This window comes from Loxodonta africana, chromosome 4 (genome assembly GCF_030014295.1).
Source record: "Loxodonta africana isolate mLoxAfr1 chromosome 4, mLoxAfr1.hap2, whole genome shotgun sequence".
NCBI lineage: Eukaryota > Metazoa > Chordata > Mammalia > Proboscidea > Elephantidae > Loxodonta > Loxodonta africana.
Genome location: NC_087345.1, coordinates 140,518,871 through 140,544,865, shown reverse-complemented (window position 1 = coordinate 140,544,865; position 25,995 = coordinate 140,518,871). Strand labels below are relative to the sequence as shown.

The 25,995-nt window shown below is 43.0% G+C and overlaps 1 protein-coding gene across 1 annotated transcript in view; it reads left to right on the top strand.

Annotated features, from left to right (window-relative positions):
* LOC100663604 (voltage-dependent calcium channel subunit alpha-2/delta-4) overlaps positions 1–25,036 on the top strand; it is a 39,335-nt gene extending 14,299 nt beyond the window's left edge. The window contains 12 exon segments of the mRNA XM_064284779.1: positions 7,782–7,842; positions 8,489–8,639; positions 10,404–10,478; positions 11,410–11,499; positions 11,608–11,721; positions 12,891–12,969; positions 14,588–14,721; positions 17,878–17,955; positions 18,731–18,821; positions 20,172–20,303; positions 23,729–23,815; positions 24,389–25,036. Of these exon segments, the coding sequence (XP_064140849.1) occupies positions 7,782–7,842; positions 8,489–8,639; positions 10,404–10,478; positions 11,410–11,499; positions 11,608–11,721; positions 12,891–12,969; positions 14,588–14,721; positions 17,878–17,955; positions 18,731–18,821; positions 20,172–20,303; positions 23,729–23,763 (1,040 nt within the window). The 3' untranslated portion in view covers positions 23,764–23,815; positions 24,389–25,036.
* The last annotated feature ends 959 nt before the right edge of the window (positions 25,037–25,995 follow it).

Below are 25,995 nucleotides of genomic sequence, written 5' to 3'. Positions count from 1 at the left end.
TGAGTCAGAATAGACTCGAAGGCAGTGGGTTTGGTTTTTTGTTTTGGTACCATGTGGCTAGTGGTCAACCTAACAAATAGAGTGGGGATGGCTCCTTTGCCTACCAACAAAAATAGAAAGCAAAAAACATCTGCCACAAAGTTGGCATGATTTTTGCCCCTTTTTCCTTCCCATTTTAAATAATTCACTTCCATATATCACCCCAACCCATTTTTATATTTTAGCACACTGTCCAGAAAGTCTTAAAGTTGCCCTGCTTTTCTAAGACAGGAAACCAGAAAAGTTCTAAAGGACCCCTCTGTGTTCCCAAGCTGGGAAAGCCAATCCCTGTCTTGAGGTGCAAAGTGACCCTAGAGCTCACAGAGTTCCCATCATTAGCCTGCTCCTCCTTGTGCTTCTCTGACACAACCTACAACTAGCCGTTGGTTCTATTTCTGTTCTCTGGAACTGTAATGAATAAGTGTATTCCTCTCGCATGTAGCAGCCCTTTAAATGCCTGAAGACTTCAAATATCCCTCAAGTCTTCTCCAAGTCTTCTCCAGGGTAAACACCTACAATACCTAAAAACATTCATGCCACATCAGGGCTTCCAGAGACGCCAAATTGCCTGCAGACAACACAATGCAGATGTGAGCTCATCGGTGTTAGTACAGAGGAGATATTTCTCACTTTGATACTTAGGTGCACACACCTACCCACACAACCGTATATAAATACTGGCCTTCAGGTAGACAGTATTGAATTGACCATAATCCTTGGTTCATGAACACTATACTCATTGGTTCATGCAGGCCCATTTTACTTTATTTATAATATAATGAATGTTTACATATCACCAACACAAGACCTAGAATATTACCAATAATTTGTATTTTTTTTTAGGTGTACATGCTCTTTCCTGTCCCTCTGTCCTACTTCCCCATTCTCCCTGTACCACCCAGCTCCCACCCCCTGAACTGGCCGGGTAACCACGATTCTGACTCATAGCGACCCTATAGGACAGAGTAGAACTGCCCCATAGAGTTCCCAAGGAGCGCCTAGTGGATTTGAACTGCCAACCCTTTGGTTAGCAGCTGTAGCACTTAACCACTACTCCACCAGGGTTTCCGGCCAGAAGCTTATCACTCTATTCAGAATTTTTTGTCTGTTTGTTTCATTTTATCTCATTTATATGTCTGCCTAAACAATATATGTAAACCCTGGTGGCGTAGTGGTTAAGAGTTATGGCTGCTAACCAAAAGGTAGGCAGTTCGAATCCACCTGGCACTCCTTGAAAACCTTATGGGGCAGTTCTACTTTGTCCTATAGGCTTGCTATGAGTCGGAATGGACTCAACGGCAACGGGTTTTGTTCTTTTTTTTTTAAACAATATATTGTTTTGCTTTCCTTATTTTTAGACTTTTAAAACCTGGTTTTGTATACAGTCTTTTAGAACTTGCTTTTTTAAATTCAATATTACTACCAAGATTTTTCTGGGTTGTCACATACTTAGTCATTTTTGTTACTGTATAATATTCTTTGGAGTAAATATATCACAGTTTATCTATTCTCCTGATCCCATTTAGGTTGTTTCCAGTTCTGGGTTTTGTTTTGTTTTGGGCTTTTAAGAACAGTGTTGCTATAAATGTTCTTGTACATGTCTCCTGAGACACATCAAAACAGTTTCTCTTGGATGTATATCTAGGTGTGGAATTGCTAGGTCTTAAGATACAACAGTGTCCAATTTTGACAAGAAAATGACAGATTGTTTTCCAAAATGCGTGTACCAATTATTTCCCCATCAGCAATGAATAAGAAAGCCTACTGATGCACATTCTTTCTAACCCTTGGTATTGTTTTTAAAAAATGTTTGCTAATAATCTTTTAGTATAAAACGGCATTTCGTTGTGGTCTGGCTTTGCATTTCTTTGATCACTTGTGAAGCTGAGCATCTCTTTATATGTTTATTAGCTATAGTTCTTCTTCTGTGAAATGCCTGTTAATGTCTTTTGCCTTTTTTCTATTGGATAGTTTTTTTTTTCTCTCTCTCTCTCGCTTCATGTGTAGGTGTTCTTTGTATATCCTTGATACTAATCTTTTGTCAGTTTTATGGATTGCAAATATCTTGTTCTAGTTTTGCTTGTCTTGTAGTTTTCTTTCAGTAAGCTTTTGGTGAGCAAAATTCTTGATTTTAATGCAACAAATTTATTAATCTCTGACTCCAGAAATTCACCTCTATTTTCTTCTGATAAACCTATTAATTACAGTAAATTATAACCTTTTTATGTACGGCTGGATTTGGTTTACTAATATTTTGTTTAGGACTTTTACATCTGTATTTATAAGTGAGATGGTCCTGTAATTCTTCTTTCTTGAACTGGCCTTGTCTGTTGTCAAAGTTATATCAGCTTTATAGAATAAATTGCAGAGTATTCCCTTTTTATTTGGTTTTTAGGAGTGTTTGAATAATATTAGAGTGATTAATTCCTTGATGCCTACTAGAACTCATCTTTAAAACCATATGGGCCTGGTGTTTACTTTATGGGAAAATTTTAAACCCCTTCCATTTATTTAATACTTACAAGACTAATACGGCTTTCTATTTCTTCTTAAAATTTGATAAATTACATTTTTCTAAGAACTCATCTATTTCACCTAATTTTTTGAATTTATTTACATAAAGCTATTATTCTCTTCTTATCTTTTTAATCTCTTCTGTGACTATACTTATGTCTCCTTTTTATTTATAGTATTGTTCATTTTTTTCTTTATCAATCTCCCAGTGGTTTCTTTATTTTGTTAGTCTTTTGAGAAATCGTCTTGTCTTCGTCGATCACTCTGTATTGTTTCTTGGTTTCCTATCTCATCTATTTCAGCTTTATTTTTCTTTGGATTTATTCTGTTTTGCCTTCTCCTGACTTCTTAAATTGGACACTTAGCTTTTATTTTTAGCCTTTTGTCATTTCTAAAATAAGCATTTACAGCTACACATTGTCACTGGAAGCTACATTTAAGCTTATCTCACAAGTTTTGGTTGGTAGTGTTTTAATTTCATTTGCATCTGAGTATTTTACAATTTTCTTGTGATTTCTTCTTTGACCTTTGAATTATTTAAAAATACATTTTTTAAATTTCCAAATATATGGAGATTTTATACTTATCTTTTTATTATACATTTCTAGTTCAATCATTTTGCAAAGTCAGAGAACATGGTGTACTGACTACATGGAATTAATTGAAATTTGTTTTATGGCCTAGTATGTTGTCAAGTTTTGTAAATATTCCATGTGTATTTGAGAACTGTTGGATGAAAAAATCTATATAAGTCATTAATCAAGCTTGTTAATTGCGCTGTTAAAATTTTCTATATCTTTGCTGATTTTATGTCTGCTTGACCTATCAATAATTGCGACCCCTGATAACCCTCAATATACTTTTTATTTTATGTTTATTTTGCCTGATATTCATAGAGTGGCAACCATGTTTGCCATATGTATATGGTGCTGTTGCTATTAGGTGCTGCCAGACTGGTTCAGACTCATGGCAACATTATGCACGACAGAATGAAACACTGCCTGGTTCTGTACCACCCTCACAATTGCTATGTTTGAGCCCATTGTAGCAGCCACTGTGAGGGGCTTCCTCTTTTTCGCTGACCCTCAGCTTTACCAAGAATGATGTCCTTCTCCAGGGGCTGGTCCCTCCTGATAACATGTCCAAAGTCTAAGAAACAAAGTTTCATACATATGTATACGTATGTGTGTGTGTGCGTGTATATATATGAAACATAATTTCCCATCCCTTTACTGCCAACCTTTCTATGTCATTTTGTTTTAGCTTTATCTCTTAAAAATAATTAATAACTTTTTAATTTTCATCCAAACGGACAGTCTCTTTTACTAGTTGGCAAGTTAAGCACATTTACATTTATTGTGAACATTGATATATTTGAACTTGGTATCACTTTATTTTTTAAATTTTTACTTTCCCACTATTTTTATGTTTCCTTTTTTGATCTTTTGCTTTTTTTAATGATTAAATTTTTCTGATAAATCTCCTCTTCTTCCATTATTTCCCATTTTAAAACTCTCTACCACTCTGGCACTTATGCCCCCTATTTTTATTCTTTTAGTAATTACTCCTGTAATTTTATTAGGCATACAGGTAGCCCCCAACTTACAACAGGGTTCTGTTCTGATGACTCCATCGTAAGTCAGTTCTGACATTAGTCAAATGCCTCATTTTTTTGTTTGTTTACCATTTATTATTATTGCCTTTTATTATCAGCATCTTCATAAATCCAATCTTTATTGTCTTTTGGGGTTGAAAACATTGCATATAAACTTACAAACACATTTTAATATATACTCACCCCAGTGCCGTCGAGTCGATTCCGACTCATAGCAACCCTATAGGACAGAATAGAACTGCCCCACAGAGTTTCCAAGGAGCGCCTGGCGGACTCAAACTGCCATCCCTTTGGTCAGCGGCCGTAACACTTAACCATATACATACATTAAAAATACACAAATCATAAAAATTTACTCCAACAATGAAGAAGAGTTAGACAACATTGGCATTTTGCAGTAATAACTCCACTTATAGAAGGTTCTGGATCATCTGGATTATCCCTGGGAATGGGGGTGGACTTCCTAGTCAGAAAATTAATGAAAGTTGTCTGTATGGTCCTTTTCTTTTTTTTCTTCATATATTTCATGGTAACATCTCACTGCTTCCCGAATCTGCCTGTCAACTTTAGCAAAGTGATCAGCATTCAGGTCCATGTTTTCAAGAAGCTGAAGCCCCTAATTAAGTTTAGAAAACCTTCAGCCAGTCCTTTCGCATAAAATTTTTTGAAAAGTTTCCTCCTCCCTCTTCCTCGTTATTTCTTTCTTCTTCAGCATTTCTTTCCTTTTCAAAATCCATCAAGTCCTGATCTGTCAATTCCCCTTCTTCGTGATCCAAGAACTGTTCCACATCGGTGATACCAAGTTCTAAATTCAGGTTCTTGCCATGTGGATGATTTTTCCACCAGTCTTTTCCATCATATTATCCTGATCAAATGATTGCAGCATGTTTACATAACTCAGCAATTTTTTCCACATCCCCTGCATGCATTTTCCCAGGAAGATGCAATGTTTCAGCCTGCTATACAGCAGTGTTTTGAAGAGTAAATCATAAAATTGAACATCCGTGAGTGAACACCTGAGAATGATAACATCGGCAAATTATGCACTGCAGCATTGTATGTAGTACAGATTACTAAAGATAAGATGCACAAAATAAATGGACAGTTGTAAATGTGGTTGGTTGTAATGCAAATACATCGTAAGTCAGGAACTACCTGTATTTAACATAACAAAATGTTAAAATTAAATAACATTTTTACCCTTCTCCTAGTCAAAAAGACCTTAAAACTCTTTCATGCCTCCCCCCATTCTGACTTCCATTCTATTGTCATATGATATTTCACATTTTTTCATCTGCACAAACTAAACACTATTACTGTTATTGGATACAGTTATTGCTTGTTTGGATTTAACTACTTGTCTATCTTTTTATTTGTTTGCTTTTTCTTCATGCATCTCAGGCTGTCTTTCCAAGATCACTTTCCTTCTTTTTAAAGTAAATCCTCCAGAAGTTCCTTTACAGCAGGTCTTTTGGTGGTAAACTGTTACATTTTGTGTTTATCTATAATTGTTCTATTTTATCCTCATTCTTGAATGATAGTATTTCTGGGAATGCAATTCTAAATTAACAGTTCTTTCTTCTCAGCACTTTAAAAATATTTTCCCATTGTCTTCTAGCTTCCAGCGATGTTGAGAAAATCTGCTGTCGATTTAACTGCTGTTTCTTTGTAGGTGTTCTGGCCTTTCTTTCTGGCTGCTTTCAAGGTCTTTTTGCTTTCGACATTCTGCAGTTTCACTATGATGCATTTATATGTGGATATCTTTTTATTTATCCTGCTTTGGGTATACTATACTTGCTGGATCAGTGAATTTGTGGATTTATCAGCTCTGGAAATTTTTCAGGCATCATGTACTTAACCATTTTCTTTCCTATGTGCTCTCCCTTTTCTATTTTGGATCTCCAATCAGACATATATATTGAACCTTCTTATTCTAGCCTCCACAGGATTCTAGGCAAATTCTTCAAATATACAAATTCTCTCTTTGTATGAATAATCCACTATCCTTTTAGATTTTTTCAACCTAAATTTTTTTTTTCATTTTTAAAAGTTCCCTCTTTTTTTTTTTTGAAGGCTGACACTTTATTTCTTTCTGTATGTTTCTGTTTCTTATTTCCTCAAACATGGTTACTCTATATTTTGTATTTGATATTTACAACATCTGAGATCTTTGAGGGGCTAAGTCTGATGATTCTTGACTCTGCTGCCTTTTACTCATAGGAGCTGCCTTTTTATGTATTTAGTAATCTTTGCTCATGAGGGCATGTTTGTAGGAATTCTGCAGGTCTGACTTTGGAAAGCTTCCTCTAAAAAGGATTTCCTTGTATTTCTGCCAGGAATTGAGGATATTCCCATACCAGGACCACCAACACCATCTTCCAAGGTTTTGGTTCAGAGTCAGGAGCCTCAGACTTAGCTTCTCCTTTTCATTGCTGTTCTGAAGATCCAAATGCCCATCACCATGTTGCTACTGGAAAGCAGCTATAGGATGACCCCACTTTTCATTGCTACAGGTCCAGATCGGACCCCTGACATTCAAGCTCCAGCCACATGAACTCCACCCATGGCTCTCATCCATACTTTCCATCTTTCAACATCATCTTTCTCCATATCAAGTCTTTGGCTCCTTATACTCCTGGCCCCTGCCCCTCACCCTTGGGACTCTGTTATCATTAGTTTGGGGGTGTACTACCTGCAAATCTCTCCTGTTTTTGAGAGACCAGCAAAGCCTCAAAGAGCATGTCTTGTCTGAAGTCTAACTGCTATGGAACAGCAAATCCTTTAGAACTCCTCGTCATTCATGATATTGCCATAATTTTTTTCTACTTCAAATGCAACATATTACAATTTTAACTGTTATTTTCAATCTTCTTTATTTGAATCCACTATTCCAAATTGTTAAAATCCTATTGAATAGAGATTCTATCATGAATCATATCAGTGTTATCAGTGCTTTATGTGTATCTAGCCAAGTATTTGATTACATGAATAGGACAAAATCGACCATAGCACTTCGTTAGGTTAAAGGAAGAGCTTCCATATTCATGTATTTGTTCTTTCATTCATGTAACAGGCATTTATTGAGCATTTACTCTGCCAGGTGCTGTCAGACACTGCACTAAGTGCTGGGAATGCCTGTCCTCAAGGAGCTTACAGCTGCATACCCACATCATTTCTCCTGACCCAACTAACAGAAGGGATCATGAGCACTAATGAGTTTAACCTGACTAGTGGCAGATGGGCTAGCAAGAAGAGCACTACATTGGAAAACAGGGTATCTGGCTCTCTTACCACCTTGTCTATGCTTTGATAATGGATGTTAAAAGTCACATCTCACAAATGGGTTGCAGGCCCCACATTTAGGGATCTTCCCTATAAAATAACCCCATTTGAGATAGGGGCAGTTTACATGGTGGGTGATCCTCCATAGAGCAGGCTCCCTCATTGCCTGCTGCCCCAATTTACAGAATATAATCTATGTTCCTACACCCTGTTGCCCAGATCACAGCTGGCTCTGCCTGGGGATCATGGCCATTCTGGGTGTCAGCACCCAGCCAGGGGCTCTGGGGAAGCCTCACTGAGCTAGTGAAAGAACCAGCCTTTATTTCCCCAGGTATAAAATGGGCACCTGATGAGAATGGAGTCATTGCCTTTGACTGCCGAAATCGTGGCTGGTAAGAACTCATAGGGGAAAAATCTCTGGCTCCTAGTTCTCCTATACTCTTTGCCCACCCCCTTTAACACCCCACCTCACCAAAAGGCCTAATCCAGCACAAAGCAGGAAGAATTGCCAGCTAGATGCCTCCCTTCCCTCTACAACTGCCTTTGCTGCAGGACTGATCATCTAGAACTGATAACGTTTCTCTTTCTCAATTTAAACCTCCTTCCAGAACACTGGACTGTCCTCATATGCACCTTCTGTCAGGATCTCCTCTCCCTTGCTGCCCCTTCTCTGGCAGATTTGTAACAGACACTCAGGGTGAAACCCAGCTCTCTCCTTTCCCACTGCCAGCCCCGTAGGAACTCTGGTTGGTCTAAACCAAACAGGACCAGGGTAACCACCAGGATTTGACCTTTTTCCCACCTGATGGCCCATTGAGTAGGCACATGCCCAACTACATCAAGCCAAAATGGCTTCAGAAGTATGCCGAGTTGATATAGGACACAACAAAATTTATCATAGATGGGGCCCTGAACTTTGAATGTATTTGGGCCAGAATTTGAATAGAAATAACTGAAAACTCTTGGTCAGGGGGTTATTTGACTTTGGTTTTCCCATCTTCTGCTTATCCCTTTTCTTTCCATTTCTTCATGCCAAAGGTACATACAGGCTGCTACTTCTCCCAAGGACATAGTGATTGTAGTGGACGTGAGCGGCAGCATGAAGGGGCTGAGGATGGCTATTGCCAAACATACCATCTCCACCATCTTGGACACCCTGGGAGAGAATGATTTCGTTAACATCATTGCGGTAAATGTGCTTTCTTGTTCTAGAGCAGTTCTCACTCCTTTGAGAAAATAATTTCTTCTACCTGCTCTAGAATGACCAATACTTGATGCCTCCTACTATAGATTGATTCTCTTCTCTCGAGCTGGGCTATTACGCTAAGGTCCATGGTCTGTCCTAGCCCCTGAAATTATATATAAAATGCTGTGTACATCCATTTTCCTGGGTCCTATCTTTCAATTTCTTAGAGGAGTCTAGGATCTAATAAAGGCGAAGAACCACTGACCATAAGTAAATGCCCAGTTTATTCCCATTCAGATCTATTCTCCAATCTGATGTAGAGTGAATGATCCCCAGGTTCCTGCTTCACAACAATTCCAGTCCTCCCCAGTTCTTTAATCTCATCAAATCCAGAAGAATTGGAAGAAGGGGGAAAGTAGGTGGTGTGAGCCTAGAAAGGGAACAACAAATCTGGGACCTGTTTTTACAGCAACGCTTCCCGAGGGCAGCTCCACCTATCCCTAGAGAAGTGATGAAGTAGAGGAATAAAGAAAAAAGGGGGGACAAGTTAGGATGCTATTTTGAAATGCAACAAAAGTGGGCCATTTGAATCCTCTGAAGAGGCAGAGCTGACAGCCACCTTGGGGCTTTGAAGGGCACTAGAAGTTCTACCTGATCCAAAAGTTCTGCCCACAGCCTGTCACATCGCCCCAAATCCCGATCTTTAGTGGAATCTACTTATCTAGCAAAGTAATGCCAAGGCAAAATTGTCTAACTTGTAAATAATCTTGCTGGGGTACAAGAATGCCCCCCTCCATTCCTGTATTTCCAGCCCACACTCTCTGAACTGCTCCCTGGAGGCCTCCCTCTGTTTACCCACCTGTGTCACCCCTAGACCCTATCTCCTCATCTTAATCCTCTCTCCATCCTGTTCCTGGGCCTGCAGGAGTGACAGGACGGCCACAGAAAATAGGTTCCATCACTCCACAAGAGTGGGACAGTGTGAGCCTATCCCTCAGAGCCTTTCTGCCCTCTCGCCCAACCCTGTCTTCCCTCTCCCACCCCCCAGCTTTTTCAACAGATTGGGAAGTAGAAGTTCAGGGAAGTGTTCGCTGCCAACATTCTCCCCAGAGCACCCATGCTGTCCTACCGCTTGGTCACCACTATCTCCCCTTCTTTCCTTCTCTCGTTTATGCAGAAGTGCATTAAGGACGTCAGAGCAATATGGAAGATTTGAGTTTAACTATGAGGAAGAGGGGTGATTAAGAGAAAGGGAGGACAAGTAATAATTCATTTCCTTCCCCACCCCACCCTCTGTTGATAGCAAAAGGACCCCTTCATATACACACAGCAAAGAGAAGAAAGCACAGAGCCTCATCCCGCCATGAGGCCTGTTGGGGAGGGGGTGCACATGGAAGGTTCTGGGCTTCCCTGTGGGGGCACCTTGTCTGATCTTTGAGGAAGAGACCCAAAGGAATTCTCTCAGCAACTGCATCTTCTCTGAACTCTGGGAAATGAATGTCCCTCAGCCAGCCAGCTCAGAAAAAGCCCAGAATTCAGATATGAGAGAATTTTTAGAGTTCATAGGCCCTGTTCTTCTTCCTACTCTCTTCTCTCTAGTATGAAAAGTTGCAAAAAGTAAAGTATACCCCAAGATAATAGTAAGCACTTGTCTAGGTGAACCTCACCCCTGACCACCCTATGAAGTGCCTAAGCTTCTTCACCAGGCCCTGACTTTCTAACTAATCCTGTTTATTCTTTCTTCGCCTCTCCCCACCGCAACCGTAGTACAACGAATATGTTCATTACATTGAGCCTTGCTTTAAAGGGATCCTCGTCCAAGCAGATCGAGACAACCGAGAGGTGAGTGTCCACTGTGGCCTGATGGTTCTGAGCCCCTGTTCCTGCTAGGATATTGAGGTGTCACCTGCGTAGACTGCTTTAATGGCCCCCTTGTACTTACTCCATAGCACTTAGAAAGAGGGCAAAGCAAATTTGTGGTTAACCATGCAAATATGCCCAAGAAATCTCTCTTATAAATATGGTACCTACCTATTTACAGGAAATAGTGAAAGGCTGCATCTAAGGGAAGCTCGGCTATTCAGGGGCTAGTTTTTCACTCTGTGAATGACCCAGGACTCAGTCCCCCTCTTTGCCTCCCCCGTGGGCCTTTTCACTCTGTCAGTCTTCACGGGAACTTCCTCAAAAGGAGAAGAAATTCAAACTCATTGAGTTGAGTCCTTTTCTCTGGTAAAAGGCCAAGGAGGAGAGGATGTGGCAACTGTTTTTTAAAGGGACATTTTGTGTGCCATAAATCCTTCCTTCTGTGGTGGGGAATTTGGGTTTGGCTTCCTCTTGAATTTTGGCCCATAGGTTGGTTCCTAGAGTCCCTGGCTGCCTCCACGTCTTCTCCTGTGAAATGCTCACTCACCATCGAGTTAAGGGCTAGGATGTTGATGTTCCTGAGACCACAGGAACTTGGGTGTTGGCTCCCAGGAGATCATTCCTCATCCCTGTCCCTGCCCAGTCCTCTGGTAGTGCTCACACTTGGCAGTATCCTTCCAGTGCAGGGGATACGAAAAGTCATTCTCTCCCAGTTACCTTGAGGCCATTTGAGAAACAATTATTGCAGGGGCTCAGCCCACGAAATTAGGTGGATCATGAAGAGGTGGAATCTGCAATGGTGTTCTTTTGGACAATACCTCTAAATAGTCTCCTGAATTTAGACCAAAGATGAAGGCTTGCTGGCCCACTCAACCCCTTGACCTTTCTCAAATTTTTTCACTCATGACAGCATTTCAAACAGCTGGTGGAAGAGCTGATGGTCAGAGGTGTAGGGATTGTGAACCAAGCCCTGAGTGAAGCCTTCCAAATCCTCAAGCAGGTATGCGCACCTGAGGAAGTCAGGGGAGAGTGACAGGGATAAGAGGTGGAGGTGGAGGGAGGGCAGTTCACAGCCCGCAGTCATGGTGTCCTCCCCTTCCCCACACAGTTCCAGGAGGCCAGGCAAGGAAGCCTCTGTAACCAGGCCATCATGTTGATCACCGATGGTGCCGTGGAGGACTATGAGCCAGTATTTGAGAAGTATAATTGGCCGGATCGCAAGGTTATCCTCCTAGTGGGGGTTCAAGGAGGAGTGGAAGGGGCCAAGGGGAGAGTTCTCCTGCTGCCATGGATAGGACAACCAGTGGGACCTAGAAAAGCCAGGGCTGCACTGAGTTCAAGTGTTCTGTCCCACTGTTGTTGTGTGCTGTCAATTCCAACTCATAGCGACTCTCTCTCTATGACAGGGTGGAACTGCCCCATTTTTTTTTTTTAATCTTTATGGCAAAATGGATTGATACAGTGGTTACAACAATGGGCTCAAACATAGCAATGATTGTAAGGATGGCACAGGACCAGGCAGCGTTTAGTTCTGTCGTACATAGCCTCGCCATGACTCGGAACGGATTCAACGTACCCAACAACAATGTTTATTGGAGCTATGTCTCGATTTGGTGGTCAAAAATTATGTCAGTCCTAGGTACTGAGAAATCATCCCTGGGTGGTGCAAAAGGTTAATGTGCTAGGCTACTACCCAAAAAGTTGGAGGTTCAAGTCCTCCCAGAGAGCCCTCAAAAGAAAGGCTTGGTGATCTACTTCAGAAAAATCAGGCATTGAAAACCCTGTAGAGCACAGTTCTACTCTGACACACATGGGTTACCATGAATCAAAATCATCCCAACGGCAACTGGTTTTTAGGCACAGAGGTCTCAATGAAGAGGAATGTGAGGGCAGTCAGGATGAGGGATCAGAATATGGTTTTGAGACATGAAAGTTGCTGGACTGTGAACCTCAGCCTTATACCTGCTCCACGCTCACCTTGGCCCTGGGCCAATCATTTTGCTGCCTGGACCTTAGCATCTTTTCAGATCACAAGGAGGTGTTGTTGGTGTTGTTAGGTGCCATCGAGTCCGTTTTGACTTATGGTGACCCCATGTGAAGAGTAGAGCTGCCCTGTAGAGTTGTCCTCATGATCGTCTTTACAGAAGTAGAACACCAGGGTTTTTTTCCCATGCAGCCACTGGGGGGATTTGAACTCTCATCCTTTCAGTTAGCATCTGAGCACTTAAATGTTTGCGCCATCACGGTACCACTTGGGGGAATCCAAAGCCTGCAAACTGGTTGACCCAGCATCTAAAACCCACATAAATAAAGTTAGCATTACTATGGCCAGGAATGATTGCTGTTTGTGGAGAAAATGTCTGCTGAGCCGCTCTGTGTCTTGTGGATTAGGTCCGAGTTTTCACCTACCTCATTGGGAGAGAAGTGACTTTTGCTGACTGCATGAAGTGGATCGCGTGCAACAACAAAGGTAGGTGACATGTCAGCCGAGTGAGTGCCTTGTAGCCCACACCTGAGCACAAGTGGGACACCCAGAGGTGCTGTGTGCAGGCTTCTGCACTGGCGCTGTGCAGTGAAGTGGTGATGTGGGAGGAATGACAGGACATGCCCTCCTTCTTCTTATTTGGAAAAAGTGAGACAAATTGTGGATTGCTCCATAGAGCCTTGAGTAAGTGCTTGATGGTGCCTTCAGGGCCTCTTCCTAAGTCATAAGTCACCTGAAATAGAACTTAGGAGTCATCTCTCCAGTGTTTGCAGAAAGGAGAAGAGCTCTCTCTTCAAAAAAAAGAAAAAAGCCTGACACAAAACCACAATACCGAAACCAGGACGAGGTAAAGGTGGAACTAATATTTTAAGTGTAAGCTCTCTCTGGTGTCTAGCCTTCATCCTTCTTGCTGCAAACTAAGCCCATTTGCTCTGGTTCTGCTGCCAAACAAAAAACAGAGGGTCGCTGTTTTCTTTGGAATAATTTTTAGTATGCAGACAGTCCTGGCCTATTTCTAACCAGAACCCAAGACCTGGGGCTCACTGTGCCAGCTTGGACACTGTTGATTCAACAAAAATCTGTCAAGCATTTACTGTGAACCTGGTACTGTTTGTAGGCCCTGGGGAATCGAGAGTGGTCAGAACAGGCTCAGTCTTGCTCTTCCTACTGCCCAGCATGGAAGACAAACAAATAAACAAACTGGAAATTCTGAAATTCTGGAGGGGCACAGATTATGCAGGGTGCCGGGGGCACAATGGGAGAGGCGCTTCCCTCAGTTTGGGGAGTCAGGGAAAGCTTCTTGAAGAAAGGGTTGTCTAAGCTGAGACATGAAAAACTGGTAAGATTTAGCCAGACTTTTTTTAGTGAGCAAGGAAGGGTATTCCAGGCAGAGGGAAGAGCATGGACAAAAAACCTGAGACAGGACATATGTTGGGAACAGAAAAATGTCCCGTTTTACCTGAGTGTGGGATGAATGTTTTGTGGGAGGTGGTGAGCAATGAAATCAGAGAGGTGCTCATGAACTAATTCACTCATAGCCTTAAAGCCATTTGGTCTTTAAATGTCACTGTGGCTACATAGCAAAGAAGCTATAGCACCCCACCTCGTAATCTGAGGAAGGACAATGATCAGAGAAACGAGGAGGCTGAGCAAGGAATTACTGTCTTAGATTGGGTTGCCTGAACACAGACTCTGAGACCTAGAGTTGCAGGCAGAAGTTTTACTGGGACGCAGTCTTGGGAGATACACCCATAAGGAAGTGAGGGAGGCAGAGTTGGGAGAAGGAGCAGCCAACCCTCAATGTGATTGCACCTGAGACCTCTGCTGTCCCTATGAGAAGCTCTGGGACTGCAAGTGCCCTCAGAGTTCTCCCAAAGTGAGGTAGGACCTGGGCCTTTGAATTCCCCTTCAGTACTGATACCCTACGGCAGCCCTGGAAGAGATATAACATCAGGGGAGGTAGTTCCTGGTGGCCCAGGGCAATTCCCAGTGAAGGACCCAGCTGTGAGGCATCAGCAGCTGGGGGAAGGGTGCTTGGCCCCTGCAGGGAGATTTTGAGTGGAGCCCCACATCACTACAGCCACACAATCTTTCCCTCCACTAGGCTACTATACGCAGATCTCCACACTGGCAGACGCCCAGGAGAACGTGATGGAGTACCTGCATGTGCTCAGCCGCCCCATGGTCATCAACCACGACCACGACATCACCTGGACAGAAGCTTACCTGGACAGCCAGGTGGGGCTGTAACAGCTGCCCCAGAGTTAGGGACCCTGGGGTATAAGTCGTGACTTCCTGGGTCAGGAGAGGAGTCAGCATAATATACCTTCTTAGGCAGAGCTATGAAGGGATGAATACACCCCCTCTTTCATGCATTTTCCCCTCCTTCTCCTGACACCCCCCAGCCCAGTAGCAGTTTCATGCCCATATGCTGTTCTGGATGCCAGAAATCCTCCCAGCAAACCTGCCCAGGCCTGCCCCATGGACAGAGCCCTCTGTTCCAAATTTGTTTCTCCTGCCTTCCCCCACTGGGACTCGCCGCCCTCATTGTTCTTCCCCCCTACCTGTGGAAGAAAAAAGTTTGACCAGTCATTCACAATCAATCATAATGCTTAATCATGTGCTCTTCTTTCCTGGGTACCTGCATTTTCACAGAAACTGCCTGTGGGCAGCAATGACTTATACAAAGGAATAAATTATCAAAGGTAAAATTTCAGATGAGCTGTTTTGGGGGAAGAGGAACCTTCCTGGGACCTCTCAAATCACGTGTGCAACCATCTGCTTCAGTGATGATGTTTCAGCCTGAGATTAAAAGAGATCTAAAAATACCAGATTAAATCAGATAGAAGCGTGTTTCTCCCTCACGTAAAAGAAGTCCAGAGCTGTTTGGCCCTGAGCTAATGAGGAGCTCTCTGGTCATCACTGGCCCCTCCTTCCTACTGTCCCCTTTGCCATCCCCACGTATGACCCTTGTCCTCCTGGTCCAAGGTGGCTAGTGGAGCTCTAGTCAATAGACATCACATTCTGAGCAGCAAGATGGTGGAAGGAGAGAGGAGCATGTCCCACTCCTGTAAAAGGAACTTCTAGGGAGTCTTAGATGACACTCGAACTTATATTTCATTGGCCCATGTTGACTCCTAGCTACAAGGGAGGCTAGGAATGCAAACTTTCAGCTTTGCTTCTGACTTAACTCTGTCTAAGGTCAGTGGCATACTTACCTCTCTACCTATTAATAGTAGATATGAACCATCCTGCCAATTTTGGAAGAAAAAATTCATTAATCTACCTTAAAGGGGTTCAGCCAATAAGGTCATACTCAGGAAATGCCATCCAACTATCACCAACTGCTGTTCTCAAAGCAAGTGCTCAGAAGAGAAAAGCTTCCTTCATTGGGGTATGTTTCTCCTTTCATTGTCTAGGTGTTCTCAGGACCCTGTTCGGGGCAGATACCATTGACAGAGAATGATAGAAAGAGAGTAAGAGAAAGAGAGAGCAAGAATGAGACAGAGAGAGATCGATTATTTGTCTTTCTTTGTACTTTGTCTCACACTTTTCACTCTCTTCCATTTTTTACCATCCATCCACCCATTCACCCATCCCTCCCTCCCTCCCTCCCTCCTTCCATCCATCCATCCATCCATTAGCTACCACGACCTGAGGAGGGGACCACCACCTCTCCAGTAGACACTGCTTGTATGCTTCCTGCGTGTGTGAGTGTTTGTGTTCATGCCAAGGGAGCTGGCAAAGGGAAGGCTGGGTTTGTACTCACAACTTCCAGAGCCTTGAAATCCAAGAGGGGAGCATGGACCCTGGCTAAGGGTGGCTTGCAATGTTTGAGGGTGTGTTTGGAGAAGGGACACAGAAGGAGAACAAAGGTGAGAAGCAGCATAACCTTGCTTCCCTATAATGCCATAAAAATGATTTCAGACAGATTGTGCCAGGTCATCCTTTAGCATTTCATGGACATCCTAGCCTTCCAGGCCCCTTCTTCCCCTCATGTCAACAGATGACAGCACAGTTTTATCTTCGCTGTAAAAAATGGCAGCTGTCCTCCTAATAAGGAAGACCCCCTAGTCCTTACGTCTCCTCTCTTTTCCCTGCCTCTCCTTCTCCCTGGCTTAGGAGTCCCCATAGTCAAGGGTCATCTGTAAATTTCCTGGATCCAACTTTGAGAACTTCTGAGTAGAGGATGTTCCTCACTGAGCCCAGGGCAGGTCTCCCACCTGGCACAGATGCCCAAAGACAAGTGTGTGGGGACATCTGCACGCTGCACTGGGATCCTGCAGAGTGGGAGATGACTCCTAAGGGAGAGGGCAGGTAAGAGGGGAAGAATGGGATTCCCTGGAGAAGCTGGGGAGAAGTACCTATGGCATCATAAATTCATAACTCAAGGAGACTTAAGAGCATTCATCTTGTCCATATTGATGTGTCTGAGCTGGGAACAGAATTGCAGCTCACTTTAAGAAAACCTTACTTCCAAACTAAATTGAAAAATCAGATGAAGTAGAGAGAAGGTACTTGATGGCCAAATATTTCTTCGTTGTCCGATAATGTCTACTGCAGGCACCCATGACTCGCAGCTTCCTTAGGTTTACCTAAATGAGGGTCAGATGCTTAAAAAGTGTCAATGCACACCTCTTTTCAGGAACCTGTCTTCATTTTAGAGGGAGGCACATAGGTAGAGCCTCACCATGCTGCCCTTTCCTAAGGTAGCTGGAGGAGGCAGCATGGTGAGATAGGGAATCAGAAGGAAAACACCCTCGGAGGTTGGGAATGATTGAGTGGAGAAGAGGTTGAGGGTCTATCCCATGTGTGTTAGGAATGACCCCAAGGTGGGACTACAAATAGACTGTGGTCTGCCCTTGTACTTCAGTTCCATGTGTGTCTGCTTGTGTTTGTGGATGGGTCTGGATCTGAGTCCTTCTCCTCCTTGAGTGGCCCCCTTGTACCAACTTTGGGTCTATATCAGAGATTTTTCAGCAAGTTTTTTCTGTGCTAAACCTCTTTGTTCCTGAACATGTGAGGGATGGGCCTGTTCTATGGGTTCATGCTCATCCTTGGCATGACTGAGATATGAGAGCTCAATGAGCAAGTTTGGAAGCTGGGCTGTGGGCTCTGGGGTTCTGAGACTTGCCCTGTCTTAGGACTGTCTTTGGTAAGTGATAACCAGCTTGACCCTCCACTACAGCCTACCTTTCTCATCCACCATTTCTGCCAGTTCCCTGTTTGCAGAGAAGTGAAACTTCATTAGGGATTTCTTCCTTCCCATTGAAAGGTGACACCATGTAGTTGATAGCAGTGATGGTGGACTCTCCACACTGTGTGCCGTGAGCAGGGAAAACTGCTGGACCTCCTGGGCCTGACTCTTGTCCTTTGCTCTTTCCTCTTTGACAGCTCTTCACCTCGCAGGCACAGAGCTTGATGCTCCTGACTACTGTGGCCATGCCTGTCTTCAGCAAAAAGAACGAAACGGTGAGTGGCCACTGCCTGAGAGACTGCAGCAGTGATTAGAACTTTGGGCCACTGGCCAGCATCTTTAGACCAATGGCTTTTAACTTGGCTGGGCAACAGAACTACCTTGGGAAGATTTTAAATGCTTATTCCCAGGCTCTGTCTCAGACTAGCTCCACCAGAATCTCTTAATCAGGAGTTGGAGGGTCCATACTTTTCCAAAGCTCCTTCAGTGGTCCTAATGCAGCTGGCTTGATGCCAGTCCACTGTGTACTTGGAGCCATTTCTCTGAGGAAACGGGGCTGGAGAGGTCATCTGCCTAGTCTTCCAGCAAAACCACACTTAACCTACCAGCTTAGGCAGACTCTAACTGTTTGTAAAGGCCTCTGGTGAGAGAATTTCCAGAACCTTCCATCCTCCATCTGGTCAGGAAATGTTCCCTTATAGGCATCATGTGGTTCAGAGCACCTGTAGATTCTCGTCCCTAGATTCCCAGTACTTTGCCTCTGCTGTGAAGATTAACATTTTATTCAACTTTGTATTTCATTTAGATACTATAACTTAAATATTAATAGTGAACATTAATCTTCTAAGCAGCTGAGATTGCTCCTGGGATTCTCTTGATAGGTTCTAGGTTTTTATTCCAGGGAGCTCAGCCAAAAATTTAGTGGCAGAGGAAGAACCACTTGAGGCCTAAGCAGCTTCCATTTCTGAGCTCTGTAAACGCCTCGGGTCCTATCTGACCCTGCTCACAGGGAAGCTGTGTGTCCCCTAACCCTAGTGTCTTTTCTTCCAGCGATCTCATGGCATTCTCCTGGGTGTGGTGGGCTCTGATGTAGCCCTGCGAGAGCTGATGAAGCTGGCACCTAAGTACAAGGTGGGCTTGGGTCAGGTCCCTGAATGGGGGTCACAAGCCCCCCAGGAGCTGCCCCAGGCAGTGTTAGGACCCTTTACCCAGCAGTGGCAGCCAAGTCCAGAGCTGGGCTGGGGCCTCTCCATTTTGTCTCCAGAGCAGGGTGGGTAACAAAGTGGGTGCAGTGGCCTGGACTCCTGAGTCCGTTGCCAGTGTTCCCTGTAATTTACTCTGTGGCCTTCAAAAAGTTCTTTCCTTGGGTTATGCCTCAGTTTCTCAACCTGCTCCTCCATGCTGTGCAGTCCTGTTTTAAGAGTGAATGATATTATATCATCAAAGCACCTAGAGCATGTGATCGGGAAGGGTCAGGTAGCAGTATAGCACAATTATTGTTGCTATAATTTTTTTATAAACAATAGAGTTTGGAAAAGACTTCAAAATTAAAGGATACAGTCTTCAAAAAGTTAAACACAAAATTACTAGATCACCCAGCAATTCCACTCCTAAGTACTGACCCAAAAGAATTGAAAGCAGGGACTGAAACAGATATTTGCATACTAATGTTCTTAACAACATTATCCACAATAGCTAAAAGGTAGAAATAACCCAGTTTCCATCAACAGATAAATGGATAAACAAAATGTGGTATATGCATACAATGGAATATTATTCAGCCATAAAGAGAAATGAAGTTCTGATACATGCTATGACATGGACGAACCTAAAACATTACACGAAGTGGAAAAAAAAAATTAAGCGAAATAAGCCAGATATGAAAGTGCAAATACTACATGATTCAACTTATATGAAATATCTACAATAGGCAAATTCATAGAGATGGAAAGGAATTAGAGGTTGCCAGAGGCTAGGGAAAGGAGCCCTGATGGTGCAGTGGTTAACCTCTCGACTGCTAACTGAAAGGTCAGTGGTTCGAACTCACCAGTCCTTCATGGGAGAAAGATGTGGCAGTCTGCTTCTATAAAGATTTACAGCCTTGAAAACCTTTATGGGGCAGCTCTACTCTGTCCTATACTGTTGCTATGAGTCAGAATCAACTCTACAGCAATGGGTATAGGTAGGGGCTGGAGGCGGGTAAGGAAAAATGTGGAGTTATTGCTTAAGGGTGCTGAGTTTCTGTTTGGGGGTGATGAAGCAGTTTTAGAAACAGTGGTGATGGGTACAAAACATTGTGAATGCAATGAATGCTACTCAACTATACTCTTAAAAATGGTTAAAATGGCAAATTTTCATGTTATCTATATTTTACCACAATAAGTTTTTTAATGTAAAAATGAAACATTGGCTCAATTGTATTCCTATTTAGAAAACTCTCCCCAGTGAGTGGCCATCTTTAACTATCTATGGCCCCAAACCCCTTACCAAGTCCAATGATCCGACATAAACAACAGGTCTAATGCGCCTCAATCCCTGTCTCTGGCAGCTAGGAGTGCACGGATATGCCTTTTTGAACACTAACAATGGCTACATCCTCTCCCATCCTGACCTCCGGCCCTTGGTAGGTACAGGTCTTATTTGCCTTGGGATCCTAACTATATAGTACTTGGGAGTGGTTCATTAAGTAGTTGAAACAATGAACACATGTTGGGCTCCATGTAGGAATCCAGCACTCTGTTATGGATAGTATGAGAAAAAAAATGTATTTGAGTTATGGCCTTTGTTTTCAAATCATTTATAATCTAGCAGGAGAGACAAGGCAAAAATACATGAAATGATTGATGAACAGACCAGAGAACATGTAACGAAGTGTGCAGATATGTGGTTATAGAAACCCTTAAGACACTGACATTCCTATCACTGCCTCAGTAGGTAGCCCCACATTCCCTTGGGAGTCTGACAGCCATATAAGTGTAACTCCAGGGCCCCACCCAAAGGGGGTGTTAATATCTAGTTAACAATAAAAATGCCAGGACAAGTGTGGAGAACCCTCTCGTGAGAGGTGGGGGGTGGCAATGCCAAGGCTCCCCTGAGTTTGTCTTAATAATGTGTTCCCGAGTTCTCCTGCCCCCTTCCTAGCTCTCTCCAGCCTGATACAGAAGCTAGAAGGATTTTCACAGGGGCTTAACTGAGCAACTGATGGCTTAAAAGGAAAAGTTGCATAGCCTTATCTAAAGGTTCTGCCTTCAGGGCTAGAGGCTCCTTAATCCCCACCCCCCACCCCCCCATGGCACTTGGCCACTATCCACAGCAATAATGGCTGTACCTCACAGAGCAGTTGTTAAAGAGGAGAGGAGTTAAAATCCTAGAGGAAGTTTAGCCAGTCCCCTCTACCAGTCTTATACTGAATTGAAGATGGCAGCGGAGGGCAATAGGCAGCAGAGTACTTTTCCAAGAACTTACCAAGGTGTTTATCTGCCCCAGGTGCCATTTGGAGAGATCATTCTAACCACATTCCATTCCATTCAGTTCAAATGGAGACTGAGGGCCCACAGGCAGGTTCAGAGTAAAGAGAGATCAGGGTGCACTGGAAAGAACTCTGTCTACTCTGTCTTCCTAGTTCAGTCTCTGCTGGACAAGCACCTGTTTTAATCACCTCCTATTCACCCCATAACCCTATGGGGCAGTTCTACTCTGTCCTATAGGGTCGTTATGATTTGGAATCGACTTGACACCAACGGGTTTGTCTTTTTTTCTTTTGGTTATTCACCGCATCGATGATGGGGAAATTCCTGCCCTAGGGTTTTGGAGGTGGCCAAATAGATAATACCCAACACTGGGCAGATGAAATTGATAGCAGTTTATTAGTCACAGCCTATGTGGTATTATTCTCTAACTCTCTATGTGGTATTATTCTCTATGTGGTGTTATTCTCTAATTGTTTCATATACTCATAGCCCACGGAAGGAGGACCACACAGGGGTTGTGCTTGGAAATAAGGTGAACAAGCATGGGCTGTGGGAGGCAGGCTTTGTAGCATTAAGAGGATGAGGTGCCCCCTGTTTCCCAGGGGAGGATGTGATTGGCTTGTTTGAATAAGTCCATGAGCTGGCAGGGAACTGAAGCCCACTACTCAGGGATAAGCAGGAACTGTGCCTGGTCCTGTGATAAGGATGGTTGTTTGGCTAGGAGACCTTATCCACAGGAGCAGAGTGGAGAAGGGAACTTTAGGTTAGGCCAGATGTCAAGGCAGCACATAATATTGAGCCTTAATTTTAGGTCTTACGTCACATCATCTGAACTCATGATGTGTGACTGTCCTGTACCAGCGGGATCTGTGGGAAGCAGTCCCAATGCCAGCAAAATGACTCACTAGGGAAATAATAAATATGTTGATCCTAGAGCTCAATTAAAGGGACACTGATCAGAAACCCACCTGTCATCCTCTATTTAATCTAAATGAATACAAGGCTTCAACAAATAAATTCATATTGTGGACCTACTGTGTGCCTAACTTTTTAATGCTGTGAAATATGCTAGAACCAAAAATGAAATTTATAATGTAATTAAGGAAATAAGACTTACATAAGTAAAACAATAGAGAATAATACAGCAGAATATAATTATCTAACAAAAGATATGATAAAGCCAATGTAATGAGATTCCTAAGGAAAGTACTATCAATTTATGATGGATATTAAGGAGAACCAGTGTTGAGTTAAAAAAAAATAAAAGGAAAATAATAGAGGAGATGCCTAGTAATAAATTGAAAGAGGATCAAGAACCATACTTTTGCCCTGAAATCTATGTCAGTGCCCAGAGTATGAGTAACTAACAAAGTGAAATTATGGTTTTAATATGAGAAGCTAAAGACGATTTTTCAGGAGTCATCAGGACTTAACTTAGTCAACGGCAATGGAATGTTGCACCTTACTCAGAATAAATAGATCGAATGTGAAAGGTGGCAGAGCAGCACTGTTTGCCATGAGTATGGACACCAATAAAACCTAGAACGGAGGCGTCATCCAGGCATGGGGGAGGAGAAAAAGAATGAAAGTGAGCACTGTTGTAGCAGCTGAGCTACAGATCACCTGGAAAGGCACTGCAATATCTCTCCTTGGGGCTCTGTCCCACTCAAAAGTTCTATCAACAAGATGAAAATGCAGAAAGCAGATGCTACAAAGCCTGGAAGGTATGGCTAATGCATTAAGTGAGAAAATCAGTATACAGAAAGTTTTCTTCTAAAACAATGGGCTGAAACTAACAAGATAAAATATATTAGGGATACATGGAATATTCTGCCAAAACACTCAGTGCTCAAATGTAAGGTTGTGGAGATGTAATTTAACAGTATATCACGTCAGAAAGACCAAAGGGATTTAATTAAATGAAAATTCAATGTGAACCAGCAGGGTAGTGTAACTCTCTAAGAAGTTAAGCAGAATCATAGGCAGCAGTCGTAACTGTGTGATATTTTGGCCCGGAGAGGTCAGACTCACACCACACTGGTCATACTCCATCCGCACTATTGATTTTTGTCCTGGGCACTCATTTTAGGAGTGACGTTGACAAAGTGGAGCATATTCAGAGGATGTTAAGGCATCTGCAAATTGGAAATATTTAGTTTGGAGAAGCAAAATCTAAGGAGTGACAAGTACCTTGGAAATTTCCAGGGTTGTCAGGTAGAAGACATTCTGTGTATCCCCAGGAGAAAGAACTAAGATCAATTGGTAAAAGTTACAGGGAGACAGATTTCAGCTCTGTATGGGGAAGAACTTTCTAGCAATTACAGCTGTCTAAAACTATGACAAGCTGACTCAAAAAAAAAAAAGAGCTCCTCAATGTGGGAAATATTCACTCAGAGGCCCTGAGACCATCTGTCATGAACATTGGTAAGGAAAGCTCTGCATTGGGTGGAAGGTTGGCCCAGACAAGTTGAAGGAATCACTGAGGTGCTTTGATTTTATGATTATACCAGAAGGCTTTAGAAACTGAGCAGGGCCTTGTGCTAACCTCATGTTTTTCTTCCTGACCTGCTCACTCCAGTACAGAGAGGGGAAGAAACTGAAGCCCAAACCTAACTACAACAGCGTGGATCTCTCCGAAGTGGAGTGGGAAGACCAAGCTGAAATCGTGAGTGGGGAAAGTCGGGAAAAGGAAGCTAATTAGCTCTATCTCCAACAAAATGGGTCAACCACGTGGTATTAAGCTTTGAGATCACTCACTCTACTTCTCTCGGACAAAGCAGTTCAGTCCCAGAGTGGTTCCAAGCCCCAAGCCAGAAGCAATTCCTATAATGGACAAATTCTTTAAACAACTAAAAAAAAATAATATAACAATATCTTCCTGAATTACAAGGATTACTAAGGATGAATGAGATTATGTCTATAAGCTACAGAGTTAGTAATGTTTTAGCCAGGCGTTTGGTCTCAGGAGCTCATCCTAAAGGAAGTTGTGTTCCGGTAATATGACACTGTGTACCCTGATGCATCAGCCCACTTTCGGGGACTAACTTGGTGAATGCCTGAACCTATAAGCTAAACAGAATATAAGATCTGTTCCATATTCCCTCCCGGTATTCTGCTCAGAGAAAAAAGACAAGAGGAAAAAGGGGAAAACCAAGTGTTTCTAGGGGTCACCTCTCATCTGGTCAGTAAAGCTCCAGTGTAAGGCATGGAAGTAATACCATTATCTTTCTTCTTGAAGCTGAGAACAGCCATGATCAATGGGGAAACTGGCTCTCTGTCTATGAACGTGAAGGTGCCACTGGACAAAGGGGTAAGGTACTAGAGAGAGCCTGGGTCTGGTTCTCGGAAGGCAGCATCTCAGTTTATAGAAGTTTTGGGTGGTGACAAGGGACTTGGACTTAGTCGAATTAAAACTTAGGATTTGATTAAAGGGCATATTCCAGGGAGCCTCAGAAACACCTGGCCAAGGGGCTACATGACTGCTCGCATCAATGCCTGGTTCTTTGGAGGCTGCTGAGTTAGCCATTAGGTTAACCCAAGCCATTTCCAACTCTTCTTTCTTCCTTATGATGCCTGCCCTTTGAACCTTTTGTTGTTTATGATGGAAAAGGAGAAAGTGACCTCCAATTTTGCAAATTGTTAGTAGATCTCATAAAACACGTTGTATGGGAAGAGGTTGAAAATAATCAGTATTCCCTATAGCTGATTTCATCTGCTGTGACCACAGATAGGCAGTAATCAACACCCTCATTGATATAATTACTGTCTTTATAGATCTGTACATCATTTTTAAAAGATCACTTCTTCTTCTCACTTACAAGATTCCAGTGCATCTATGGAATTTTCATTGTCCCTTGACATGTTTACAAATGTCACCTCCTCCCTCACAGCCACCCCCACCTCCTCCTCCTGTTGCCCATCTGCCTCAGCTAAAAGAACACAGGCATCTGCCTGAAACAATTAGGCCCAATTCTTCCACAAACACAGACCTCCAGGGAAGCCAAACAAGAAAGCATTAGGCAGGAGAAACAATGCATCGCATCCCTTTTAGACCAATGGACTGATTTTCACAGGGGCCAGTATCTGGTTTCTGTGACATCTGCTTGACTTTTTGTAAGCTCTCGACTGAGAAGTGCCCCATTGAGGCACCCTGGGCAACATCAGTGACGTCAGGCCACCATCGGCTGCTGCTCCTTCTCCTGATCCAAAAGAGTAGAGGTTCACTCCATCTGCACCCCAACTCTTATCCCAACCAGGCTCTTGCTCACTTACTCAAGGCCACTCTCAACTACTTCAGCCTGGCCAGTACATTTAAAGTGGGACTAGTTTTCACGCTATAATAAATAATTTATTATACACAGGGCATATGGCAATTTAAAGACAGGTTTGAGTATGGCTGCAGTATATCTGGGGCTCTGATGGTACAACAATTAAGCACTTGGCTGCTAACCAAAAGGTTGGTGGTTCAAACCCACCCAGCGGCTCCACGGAAGAAAGACCTGGCAATCTGCTCCTGTAAAGATTACAGCCTAGAAAACCCTATGGGACAGTTCCACTCTGTCATGTGGGGTTGCTATGAGTTGAATCAACTCAATGGCACCTAACAACAATAGTACCATAATAGATCTTGGTGGTGCAACCGTTTAAGCACTCAACAGCCAGCCAAAATTTGGCATTTTGAACCCAGTCAGAAGCGCCTCAGAAGACAAGCCTGGTGATCTGCTTCCAAAAGGTCACAGCCTTGAAAGCCCTATGGAGCCATTCTACTCTGCACACATGGGGTGCCTTGAGTCAGAATTGACTGAACGGCAATTAACAATGACAACATAGTATATCTAATACAGA